At 33.3% G+C, this 12171-nt stretch overlaps 1 protein-coding gene across 6 annotated transcripts in view; it reads left to right on the forward strand.

Annotated features, from left to right (window-relative positions):
- LOC137826382 (WD-40 repeat family protein / beige-like protein) overlaps window positions 1-12171 on the forward strand; it is a 49067-nt gene that overhangs the window by 27796 nt on the left and 9100 nt on the right. For 5 of the 6 annotated variants that reach the window (XR_011083483.2, XM_068632329.2, XM_068632331.2 and 2 more), the window contains 14 exons: window positions 405-950; window positions 1024-1167; window positions 1553-2008; window positions 4423-4568; window positions 5871-5940; window positions 6521-6604; window positions 6796-6852; window positions 6952-7020; window positions 7114-7200; window positions 7290-7406; window positions 8879-9028; window positions 9297-9381; window positions 9697-9817; window positions 9964-10060. Coding sequence is in view for 5 of the 6 variants with exons in the window: in XM_068632329.2 (XP_068488430.2) it covers window positions 405-950; window positions 1024-1167; window positions 1553-2008; window positions 4423-4568; window positions 5871-5940; window positions 6521-6604; window positions 6796-6852; window positions 6952-7020; window positions 7114-7200; window positions 7290-7406; window positions 8879-9028; window positions 9297-9381; window positions 9697-9817; window positions 9964-10060 (2229 nt within the window). In the remaining variant the exon portion in view is untranslated. Of the gene's footprint in view, window positions 1-404; window positions 951-1023; window positions 1168-1258; window positions 1416-1552; window positions 2009-4422; window positions 4569-5870; window positions 5941-6520; window positions 6605-6795; window positions 6853-6951; window positions 7021-7113; window positions 7201-7289; window positions 7407-8878; window positions 9029-9296; window positions 9382-9696; window positions 9818-9963; window positions 10061-12171 lie in introns of those variants that run through there. The other variant, XM_090293545.1, reaches the window with a different exon arrangement.

The raw sequence follows: 12171 nt of genomic DNA on the forward strand, positions 1-12171 counted from the left end.
ATAAAAGAAAAAAAGTATACAAAAGTGAGAATTTGACCAAAATTGAAGATTTTCTAAAACTAAGGGCTAAAATTGAGGAGGGAAAGGAATTAGGGGACCAAAATTACGACGTAGCCTATTTATCTACTTTATGTTTTTTTATGGTGCCACTAACCTTGAATAAAAATTGCATACAACTTTATGGTGCCACCAACCTTGAATAAAAAGGGGTTTTTATTACTTGAGTGCTTACTATTAAAAATGGAAAACCATTAGATTTGTATGTTATTTATGATTTGTTTGTTAGTTTTGTTAGTTTGCTTTTTTTATTTGTCACTACAATAATGATATGCTAAAACTTATTCATTATGATGCTAATCTTGTATTCATTGAGATATGCATTCAATATCTAGTATTTATTTCAGGCCGCTCTTGCTATGATATCTCCTGCCTGGGCTGCTGCTTTTGCATCTCCACCTGCTTCAATGGCAATGGCTATGGTTGCGGCAGGTACCTCAGGTGGTGAAAGCCATCGGCCTGCAACAACTTCCCATCTCAAGCGTGATACTTCATTGATGGAACGAAAACAGACTAAACTCCATACATTTTCAAGCTTTCAAAAACCTCTGGAAGCCACAAATAAAACCCCACCCCTTCCAAAGGACAAAGCTGCTGCAAAAGCTGCTGCTTTGGCAGCTGCTCGTGATCTTGAGAGATTTGCAAAGATTGGTTCTGGAAGAGGTCTTAGTGCTGTTGCAATGGCCACAGCTGCACAGCGAAGGAATGCTAGTGATATGGAGCGGGTAAAGAGTTGGAATATTTCTGAAGCAATGGGAGTTGCCTGGATGGAATGTTTGCACCCTGTTGATACGAAGTCGGTATATGGGAAAGACTTCAATGCCTTTTCATATAAATACATTGCTGTTCTTGTTGCTAGTTTTGCCCTAGCAAGAAACATGCAACGGTCTGAGGTTTGTTTGCTAATTGTTTCTATGGTGTTCAGATTTTGGAGAAACAGCTTATTAAATATTTCTTGGTTGCCAGATTGACAGGCGTGCTTATGTAGATGTAATTGGTCGGCATCGAATCAGTACTGGAGTCCGGGCATGGCGCAAACTTATTCACCAGTTAATAGAAATGAAAAGTCTTTTTGGGCCTTCTGCAGATCATTTATACAGTCTACCTTGTGTATGTTGTGATACTATTCTTCACATTGTCATTACCAAAATCACATTCTTTATAGCATCTCATCCCTTTCTACGATAAATTCTCTTTTCAGGACATAATGAGAAAGTGACACTAAGAAACATGCATTGTGTTTCTTGCTGCTTGTTCCTTTGACATCAGAAAATCTTGCAAACAAATTTCAGCCTTTTTTTTAATGTGATCCTGACAGTTATATGGGAAACCTTTGGTTTTCCAAAGAATTTGATTGCTTCCTTAATCTTATCCTTTGCTTTTTTTTGTTTCTTTTTTCTTGTTATGCCTTAATTGGAGGATGCACTTTCTAGTACATGAAATTGCAAAATATTTGTGTTTATTTCATTATACTAATTATTATATAATTTTCTAGGTGTTCTGGAAGCTAGATTTAATGGAAGGTTCTTCAAGGATGAGAAGATGTTTGAGGAGGAATTACCACGGCTCTGATCATTTAGGTTCTGCGGCAAACTATGAGGACTATTTTGGGGAGAAAAATGACCAACAGACTCCAATTTTGTCAGCAGAAGCAATCTCATTGGAGACAGTCAATGAAGATGAAGAACCGGTGGAAATTGACAACCTGAATACTAGGGTCAGTGATGATGATAAAGGAGACAATCAGACTAGAATGTCCGAATCGGCTGATCAAGCTGTTCTGGCATCTTTAGAGTCTGGTGCTACTCAACATGCAAGTGATGAAGAACTTGTGCGGAGTTCTTCAGCCATTGCACCTGGGTATGTACCTAGTGAACTTGATGAAAGAATTGTTCTTGAGCTACCTTCATCAATGGTCCGACCACTAAAGGTCATTCGAGGAACCTTTCAAGTAAGTTCTATTGGCCTTATTTAATGTATTTTATTAAATATGTATGTAGTTATAAATGTGGATACCTCCTTTGATACTGAAATTATCCTGATGAAATTGCTTTTTTGGCATAGTAGATTTTGTGTACTATATTTATTGCATTTTATATCCCCAAAGATAACCAAAAAATAGTAAAAGTGGTGCATAAATAGCATTCTTATAATGTTGAACACTTGCAAAAAAAGGCACGAGTCTTCCTCTTGCCTCATTTTCTTGTTACAATCGGGCTTATATTCTTGGCACTGCTATCATTCTACTCCCAGCTGTTCTTCTGTCACAAACTACAGGGTGGGTTTGAAATTGGATTATGTTAATGATGTGTTGGAAGATTTGGATTTTCAGCAGTTATGGACTTTGTGGATGAGCATTGATTTGGGTTGTTTGGACCACAATGCTGTGGTGTGACAATGCAGTGGAATCAACTATAGAAATAATTAAGGACTTGCATAGTTTTAGAAAATGTTTTTGTTTTACTTTTAATCATGGTAGTTCAGTCGAGATACAAATTATGTATTGTAGAGCTTATATTTTGAACCATGAATTGTTTTGTATCGTGAAACATAAAATTTATAAACATTTAAAAAGTTTACCATATACTTAACATGACATATAAACATGCAAAAATATCATTAATAACAACCACATAGTCAAAAAGAGAGGTTGTATCTATGTGTATTTACTGCACAATTTCAATAACAACCTCCCAAAAACACTGCTGCTGCTATGGATAAAATTCTTATAACAAAGGCTATATGCTACTAAACAAATTTTGCATTAAATATTTCCCATCATTAGATATTATTTTGTTCCTTATTGTTGTATCTGTTCTTCATTATAAATAACAGTTACTCATGTGGCACACAACACACGAAATTCATTATATTCCTTCTCTGTTTTTCTCTTGTCAACATGGTACAAGAGCAACATCATCCTCTGTAACATGTTTTGTCATTGATCCTTACAATGTTATCGTCTCTGTGAAGCCCAACATTCACTTTAATACAATGTAATTTGTCAAATATCAATATGATTAAACTCCCCATTGAGCTTGGCAGGAACTTTGTGCTCACAAATGACCTCTGATACCTTTCTCCATTTTCATCACCCAACTTGTACCCTATCTTGTGGGACATCTTTATTAATTTTCCCTCATTTTTTAATATTGACACTAGATACTTAAATTTAGAGACTTGTGGCCTATTCCAGTTTTACCCCCAAAGTCATTTTCCTCCTGTGTCATGCTAAAATTGCAATGCTTATACTTGTTTCACTTCTGCTCATGCAAAAATCTTTTGGTTCCATTTTCTGCCCTTTCTATATGATAGAAAGGTAGGTATGCAAAAGCATCGCTATATAGCTTACAATCCCAACTAGGTTGGCACCCCAAACTCATCAATCATTTGAAGCATGCCAAAATCATTTGGTATCAGTTTTTATTCCAGAAGCCCTTAGGTTTAAAGTTAATCAGTTCCTTTTATTTCTCAATTAAACTGAATCATTTACAAAAAAAAACAGTTCACCAATTTTTCTTGAATATATTGGTTCAAATAATTTGATTTCCTTTCCATATTTTTGGAAAGCTTATATATCTCACATTCCTTTTTCTTTGTCCCAATTCCCAACTTCTCAAAAGCTTTCGATCATTCCTCGCACAGTTTTCCTTGTCTGATTTCTGTCCTCCTTGGTTTATATATTGTAATTTTATTGAGCATGGTCGTTCTCTCCACTAGTGTGGAAAATTATATTTTAAATCCATGATATTTACAAAGATCAATATTATATATGATATTATTTCACAAAAATGTAATTGAATTCTTCACGAGTAAATAAGTTATAAAATAGAGAAAAATGATATATCAAACAAGTCTTTTTAATTATTTTTTTAAAGATTATTTTAGAACAAATTCATTAGCAGATTTTCTTCCCTTAAAACTTTTGGAATTGTTTTTTGAAACAGAATGGTTGAACATACTTTTTCTTTCTTTTCATTTAAAAAATAGATTATAAACTAATTTAATAAATAGTTTTGAAAAACCAAAATAAAACACACACACGGTCGAATTCACCCATAATTTTCTAAACATAATGTACCCAAAATTGGAAACAACATATTCAAAGAATAAAATGAGCTACAACAACGAATATTAATATTTGATTCCATAATACAAGAGATGCTAAATTGTTCCTAAAAGAGAGATGACTTTCCAATCATTTGTATTTTTGTTTTGAATCACATCATATCAATTTCATATCCTGTTATTTTCTGTTGATATTCTCTAATTTCCACCTTCCCTACCTAAAGCCTACAATTTTAGAGACTTTCTTGTCCAAGGTAGGTAATAACACTCATGTAAAGCATTATTCTCTTATTGTAGGTAACCAATAGGAGGATAAATTTTATAGTTGATAACAGTGAGACCAGCACCACAATGGATGGTTCTAATTCCGATGTTGAGGCAGGGAAACAAGAAAAAGATCGCAGCTGGCTAATGTCATCTCTTCACCAAATTTATAGTCGGAGGTGAGCTTATTTCGTAGACCATACCATACTATTATCTATTCATTCTGTTGCATTTTAGTGTTTTTCCATTTCAAGTATAGTCTGTCGTGAGTTTGGTAATTAAGACAGTTAGCATATTAGTTGGTTAACTAGAGGGTGGGTAGTGAAGAAATAATAGAGGTCTTAAAAAGCAGTTTAGGTTTAATTCAGTCTTAAAAAATCACCTTGTAAGGCGAGTATTGTGATCTCTTATATATTATATTGACACTATCTCTAGTTGATGTGGGAGTTAGCTTTTTCCTGATACACCTTTCTCATCTAACACTATTGGGCTTGAAATGTAGATGATGTAGCGAGTGGCCCTTCAAACAGATTTAGGATAAACCCTGATACTATCTTACAAATAGTTTAGGTCTAAACCTTACTTGGAAGGTGAGGATTGTCCTCACTTATATATTTTATTTTGGCACTATGTTTAGCTGATTTGAGACTTGAGTTTTTCTTAGTAAGAGGAATGTAATGTTTAGGGATTCATTGAGTTTTGTCATTTGAGAGTTGAGTTTTTGTCTTTGTTTTTGTCTCACAACAGATAATAAACAACTATCTTAATAAATATTAACCACTTTTAAGCATAGTTAACTACCATTAGACATTTGATTAACTTTATGACATTATAAACCACATATGAATAATTATATAAATTCATGTTCATTTTCTCTTAACAACTTTTGAGACAAAGCTAATGATATTTACATTATTTAATTACATGGGATGATGGTAACAGTATGAAACTATTAACCTCTTATGAAACGAAGTTAACTACCATTGACATCTCAATAACCTGATGATGGTATACATATCAATAATTGTATACAGTTTAGTTCATTTACTTTTAACCATTTGTGAAACAAGATTAACCATATTTACACATGTAGTTGCTGTGTGCTCGGGTGGACAACAGGTGTTGGTTCCTTATTTCCTTTTTATTTTTGCATTAAATTAATTTTTTTTTATTCCCATTTCTAATGTAGGTTCCTTAGATATGTTGAATGTGCACTTAGCCATTGATGTTTAATATTTGTCTCTGAACCTATAAGGAAATATCCTTGATTCGTTTAAGTTTCCACCATGGTTGTTTGTAACTAAGTAGTTTTTTTTTTTTAAGAATTGAATACTCTCCTCTCTTGAGACGTGAAGCAACGTGTTCTTTTTTTTTTTCATCTACATGAAGTTTTTTAGTAGTTTTTTTATTGTTCATTTGCAGCATACTTCCTTTTTTAAAACATGATTTTAGTGGTTTATAAGCGTTAGTTCCTGTTACAGATACCTCCTTAGAAGAAGTGCCCTGGAGTTATTTTTGGTGGACCGGTCAAACTTCTTCTTTGATTTTGGGGTATTTCTTCTTAAATTTCCCAATTTATTTCCTTTAAATTTTCAGGAAAAAGGATTTGTTCCTTTAATTTTAGGGAGTGCACTTACAGGGATAAACTAAAATTATAACCATTGTTTAAAAAAATCAAAGGTTTGGATTGTGATTAAATCCACACACAAGTATGACAAACTAAGAAGCTGTTAAAATCTTAAGTCTCAACCATTAATTTTCTATTCAATGGTTATATATACTTTATCCTATAAAGTACAACCTAATTTTAGAGGAGCTAAATTCTATCATAATATCATTTAGTTTTTTAGGTTATCTTAACACTGATGTGATTCATAACATTTTACTTATGACTGTTGAATGCTGTACATTATGATCCTTGTCTAAGACTCTCTTACAAGCTTAAGCTTTTACATGGAAGTTTGATTTAATTTTGGAGAATGGAGGTGGAAAGGATTGGACAGTTGACCATTGGTCTTGAAGGCTTTCATACCATATTAAAGATCAACTCTTCTAAAATCCTAAGCTGATTGGTGGAGGCTAAGTGATGGTTTAGTATGACTAACATTTTCCTTTCTACTTCCCTCTTCAGAATGGTGAAGGCCGTAGAAATGCATATCGTGCAATTGTTCAATCACGACCTCCTCATTTAAACAATATATATCTGGCTACTCAGGTAATATCCTTTCTGTGATTTTTGTGTAAATTTTTATGCATCTGGGCTGTATGAATAAATGTCGATGAAATATATACAACTCATGCTGATGTTTACTGCAATTTTACATTTTTTATATTATATATATTTTTAGCATAGCTTTTGGGTTTCATGTGGTTCAAGAATCTAAAGAAATTTCCTTCTTGTTATAGAGGCCTGAACAACTTTTGAAGAGAATTCAACTCATGGAACGCTGGACTAGGTGGGAGGTAAGAGCCTTGGTTCATTAAGAAAAAAATAATTTGAATTATAATTGGATACTTGTCGCTTAAATATGACTACACGAGTTTTGTAATTCCTTTGTGCAGATCAGTAATTTTGAATATCTAATGCAACTCAATACACTGGCTGGGCGCAGTTATAATGATATTACCCAGGTGACCTCCCCATCCCCTTTAATTTACTTCATTTAATTTATCTATTTAATCCTATTTTCATGATTTTCATTTATCATTACCAATTTTTGGCAGTATCCGGTTTTCCCCTGGATTCTTTCTGACTACAGTTCAGAGAGCTTGGATCTTTCTAATCCCTCTTCTTATCGAGACCTTTCAAAGGTGTTATGTAATGAAATATTTCTTTAGAAGCTATTGTAAAAGCATTTATAATCTGTGTCTTCATAGTTAATTTTTTTAATGTCATGCAGCCTGTTGGTGCACTCAATCCTGATCGACTGAATAGATTTCAGGAGAGATATACTAGCTTTGATGATCCAGTCATCCCCAAATTCCATTATGGATCACACTACTCCAGTGCCGGAACAGTTTGTCCCTTATTTTCTATATATTTATAATATCTTTATTGATCGGAATAGTTTGTTGCCATTGCTGATATGCTCTTTGAGTATCTTCAACTATGTTTGGGTCTTAGGCTTATTCGCTTAATCTGAATTTCGCTTACCAAATTAGTTCAATGCAGATAGTTTGATCAAAATGTAGCTTTTTTAAGTGGTTAACTGAACACAGATCTAATTTTATGTTTCACTGTATTGTATTTTATTGTGTTTGGATTTTGTATGTCCAGATATGATGCTTGCATAGTTTCTGCAGCAAACTAACATAATTGCACAGAGAAATTATTCAGATATTATGAATCTACCCTAATTGGGATAGGCTGCCCTTGGTACCTATGATTTCAAAAGTCAACTATACAAACTATTATATTAATGGTCTTTTAGTAACTTCACGTTCAGATAAATTTTAATTAATTGTTTTGGCATCTCTCATTCTGTGTGTAAAGTAAGGCAGTGGATGACTTAAGATTTTATCAATATTGGTTGGCTATCTGTTGTCTGAAAAATTAGTGGCAGATGGGTTGGAGTGTTTCTTTAGGTTTGAGGCATTGGAATTGGAAGCTGTACAGGATGATTTGAGTGAATCAATTTCGGGGGAGAACCAAACTTATAAATACTCCATTGACCATTTCAATCTGAGACTTAGGCACTCAATAATATCAAAGTCCTCACAATGAATGTTTCATGTTGACTGCCAAAAATTGCACGTCATGGAAGGCTTGAATTATATAGTAAACTAAAATGAGAAGAATCTCAATATCTATGATTTCTTAGGCACCACTACGTCTTGCTTTTGATAGCACTGTGCAACCAAATTGGAAGCATTTTGCTGAAAAAATATTCATAAAATGTTCCTTACTAAAACTTAATATTAATCATCATCGTCATCAACAACATAGCCTTATTTTTTTTTAATTCATTGATGCTTTTAAAATCTATCTCTGAAGAAATGGGCATTACATCCTTTTAAATAGAGCTCTTATTTCAAGGGAAAAACCCTGATTCTACAGAGTTAGACTTGCCAATAATATTTCAACTAGGACTGTATAGCATCTACACAATTAAAATCCAAGTGCTTGTACTGAAGTTGAGTTACAATTTACAGAATTTAGCAATCATAGTTTCAATCTAGTAAGGTCTAAGCGATATACATATTGGCCCCAAGACAAAGAACTAAGTGAATATATGAAAGAATTTTATCTTTAAGCTTGTGTTTTCTTGATATTTTGCTTTCTGCTTCGTGTTTCTTTTGCCTCATGAATTCAAGCCTCCTTTTTTGTGTGTATTATAATCACTATGTTCTCTGATGCCTAATTTTACCCTTTTGTTTTTTATAATACAATAGCAATAGAAGTAATTACTCAGTATGTAAACTCTTGTCTTGCATGAGTTTTTTAGTTGCTGATTCTGGAATAACTAATATTTATTATCTTCTTTTACAGGTTTTGTATTATCTTGTCAGGGTTGAACCGTTCACTACCCTTGCAATCCAACTGCAAGGTGGAAAATTTGACCATGCAGATCGAATGTTTTCTGATATTTCTGCTACTTGGAATGGAGTTCTTGAGGACATGAGTGATGTAAAGGAATTGGTATGTGTATTGGGAAAAACTTTAGTACTATATTGACAAGGCATAATACCAAAATACAGTTTATAAGTGGAGAAATTATCACCTTACAGGCTGATATTTTTTGATTGAGTTAGAGCTAGCTACATTCACATTTTAAGAATATATTTGTATACATTAGGGGGATTTTCCCTAGGTGTCTTCAATAGGAGGATGCTTTTTATTAATATTAAATTTTTATTATGGTTATTGAAACTATTATCATTAAGAATTTTTTATTTCCACTTTTTAGGTTCCTGAGCTATTTTACCAATCTGAGGTCCTCACAAATGAAAATTCAATTGATTTTGGCACGACACAAACAGGAGGAAAGCTTGGTATGTGTTGTGTAATTAGGAGATGATTATTCCATAATTAGTGCAAATTCTGTTTTCTATTTATTAGGACAAATTTGATATCTTTTGGTGATTTGATTTGATTTGTATAGCTTTAATTATCTATTATTTCTTTCTTTAATTAGGTTGTAAATAGTCTATAAATTTAGACTGTAATCACATTTGTAAAAATATTGAGAAATACATTCAATCTTTTTCTTTCAACGGAATGTTTCATTTATGTTTTCTGCTTTAGTTTTGTTTGTTGAAAATGTCATTTGTGATATCATGGTTAATAGCTTACTTCTCCTTTACCAGATACCGTAAAGCTTCCTGCTTGGGCTGAAAATCCAGTTGATTTTATTCATAAGCACCGGAAGGCTCTAGAGAGCGAGTATGTATCAGCTCATTTGCACGAGTGGATTGACCTCATATTTGGGTAGGTTTTAAACTATGTTTTAATTTCACCTGAATGTTTGATGCTTTGCTCTGCTGCTTGTTTTCTTTTCTTTTCATTTTCATAAGTTGGTTAACCCATTCTATCTATAACTATTTTGGTTTACAAAATTAAGTTGATCTTCTCAGGTATAAGCAACGGGGCAAGGAAGCTGTTACAGCAAATAACGTTTTCTTTTATACTACCTATGAAGGGACAGTGGATCTTGATAAAATCTCTGACCCAGTATGTTACCTTCACATCTCCATATTTTAACTCATTTGTTTTGAGTAAAATCCTAAAGTTTCATAGTGTGCAAATATGCTAATCATACATAATGTAATTATGGTATGGTAATCATACATAAATAAAACTCTTGTACTTAATGCTTTTTACATGAATAATATTCTCAGTTGTGTAGTTGAGACAAATGGATTTCATTGTCTCTGGTTTCTCTCTTCCTTAACATGGTATTCAGTGCTTGAGGAGGATGACAGGTAATCCTCAGCCATTAAAAATGATAGGCCCATTGTCCACTAGTGTTAGACTTTCAGTGTGAGAGAGAGAAAACAAATTATTATTATTGGTGTTGTTAATTGATTACAATTTGGGTGGCTCATTTCACTAGTGAATGGAAGGTTTTATACTCTTTAGTGCAGTACATCAGTCTCCTATACGCTACAACTATAGGCAATTCTTTTGTTGGGAAACCATGACCCATCTATAACTTTCATTAGAACTATCATTGCTCCTTCAGATTTGTTGGTTTCTATCTAGTAAACTTTTTCATTTAATGACCACATTGGTTAGTCCTTGATTCCTGTAGAATGTCAGATCACTGCCAAATCCACTCTGTTATTACACACTTATGTACCAGACAATCTTTTTTTTGTGGCTCTACTCACTGAGTTCTGGCCAACAGTTACATCAGGAAAACAAAGACCAGATTCCACATTATTACAGATAGTGCCTGAATAGTGTATATAAGTGGGCGAATACTCTCACTCTATAGCCCTTTGGGGTTTGGATTAGAGCAAACCTAAATTTTTAAGATATTCATTATAATATGATATTTTTGCAGCCTAAAAATATATTTAAGCTATTATATGCTGTATACTACTATGTTATTATGACACTTAGGATAACTATAAATCCTTGTATTTATTAGTTACAGTATAAATTATGTTTTTCACTGTGTAATGGAGACACATTTCCATTACATCTATTGTTTCACTTCCTTAATAATGTCCCCTCATGCATGAGTTCTTTGAGCTTGAAGCATTGACCAATGCAGATGATTGCCTATCCTGCGTTATGAGTCAACTTTTTATTAGAAGACTGATAGTAGGAAGTATGGGTGGTAAAAGAGATGAACCATAAAAATCTTAATTTGGATTATAATATATCGGATAAAAATAATTCATTACTCAATTTTGATCTGCTAAATTATTTAAAAACCAGATCTGTCCTGAACCATTTGATAAAAATCCATCTATTAATAATTTTTTCATCGATGGATCTCCAATCCATACACAAAAATATACTACTTCAAGTTTAGTTAGAGCATGTGATTTAGTGTGTATTAAGTAGAACCAAACATATCTAGTGTAAGCATCCACAAAAGAAATATAGTAACAAGCACCATTAGCTGCAGGGGTAGCGGACAGGCCCCAAATATCAATGAAAACAAGTTGGAGAGGTTTAGAGTATATAGTTTGAGAAGCAGTAAAGGGTAGTTGATGCGATTTACCAACCACACAAGACTCACAGAATTCACGTTTAGCATTGTAATGTATATTACAACGTTTCATAATTTGGTGAATCACTTTATGTTGGGCATGACCAAAACGCGAGTGCCACAAATGATATGTAGAGGAACCAGGTGTAACAGCAGTGGTGTATGCAGAACAAGGAGCAGTATGAACAAGATTAGGAAAGATATAAAGACCATCTTTAAGCTGACCTTGAAGCAGAATCTCGTTTGTTCCCTGATGTTTAACAAGACAAATATCAGCATGGAACTCAAAAAAGACATGATTATCACATGCAAACCGAGAAACACTTAACAGATTTTTGGATATAGTGGGAACATGTAGTAAATGCTGTAAAGAAAACATATTATGTGTATTGAGATTAGTATAAGTGGCAATGCCAATAGATTTAATAGGGAGCCGTGAACCATTACCTATAGCGACTTTTTCTGAACCTGTGTATGGTGTTTTGGTGGAAAGATTAGTGTTGTGAGCAGTTAGATGATGAAAAGCACCACTATCAGGGTACCAAAGAGGATCATCAAGAGTAGTTGGGGTGCCAAGGATCGATGGTTCATCATCACTAAGAGGCGAAGAAAAATGAGT

The sequence above is a fragment of the Phaseolus vulgaris genome, chromosome 8, assembly GCF_051622355.1.
Source record: "Phaseolus vulgaris cultivar YP4 chromosome 8, ASM5162235v1, whole genome shotgun sequence".
NCBI classification, from domain to species: domain Eukaryota; kingdom Viridiplantae; phylum Streptophyta; class Magnoliopsida; order Fabales; family Fabaceae; genus Phaseolus; species Phaseolus vulgaris.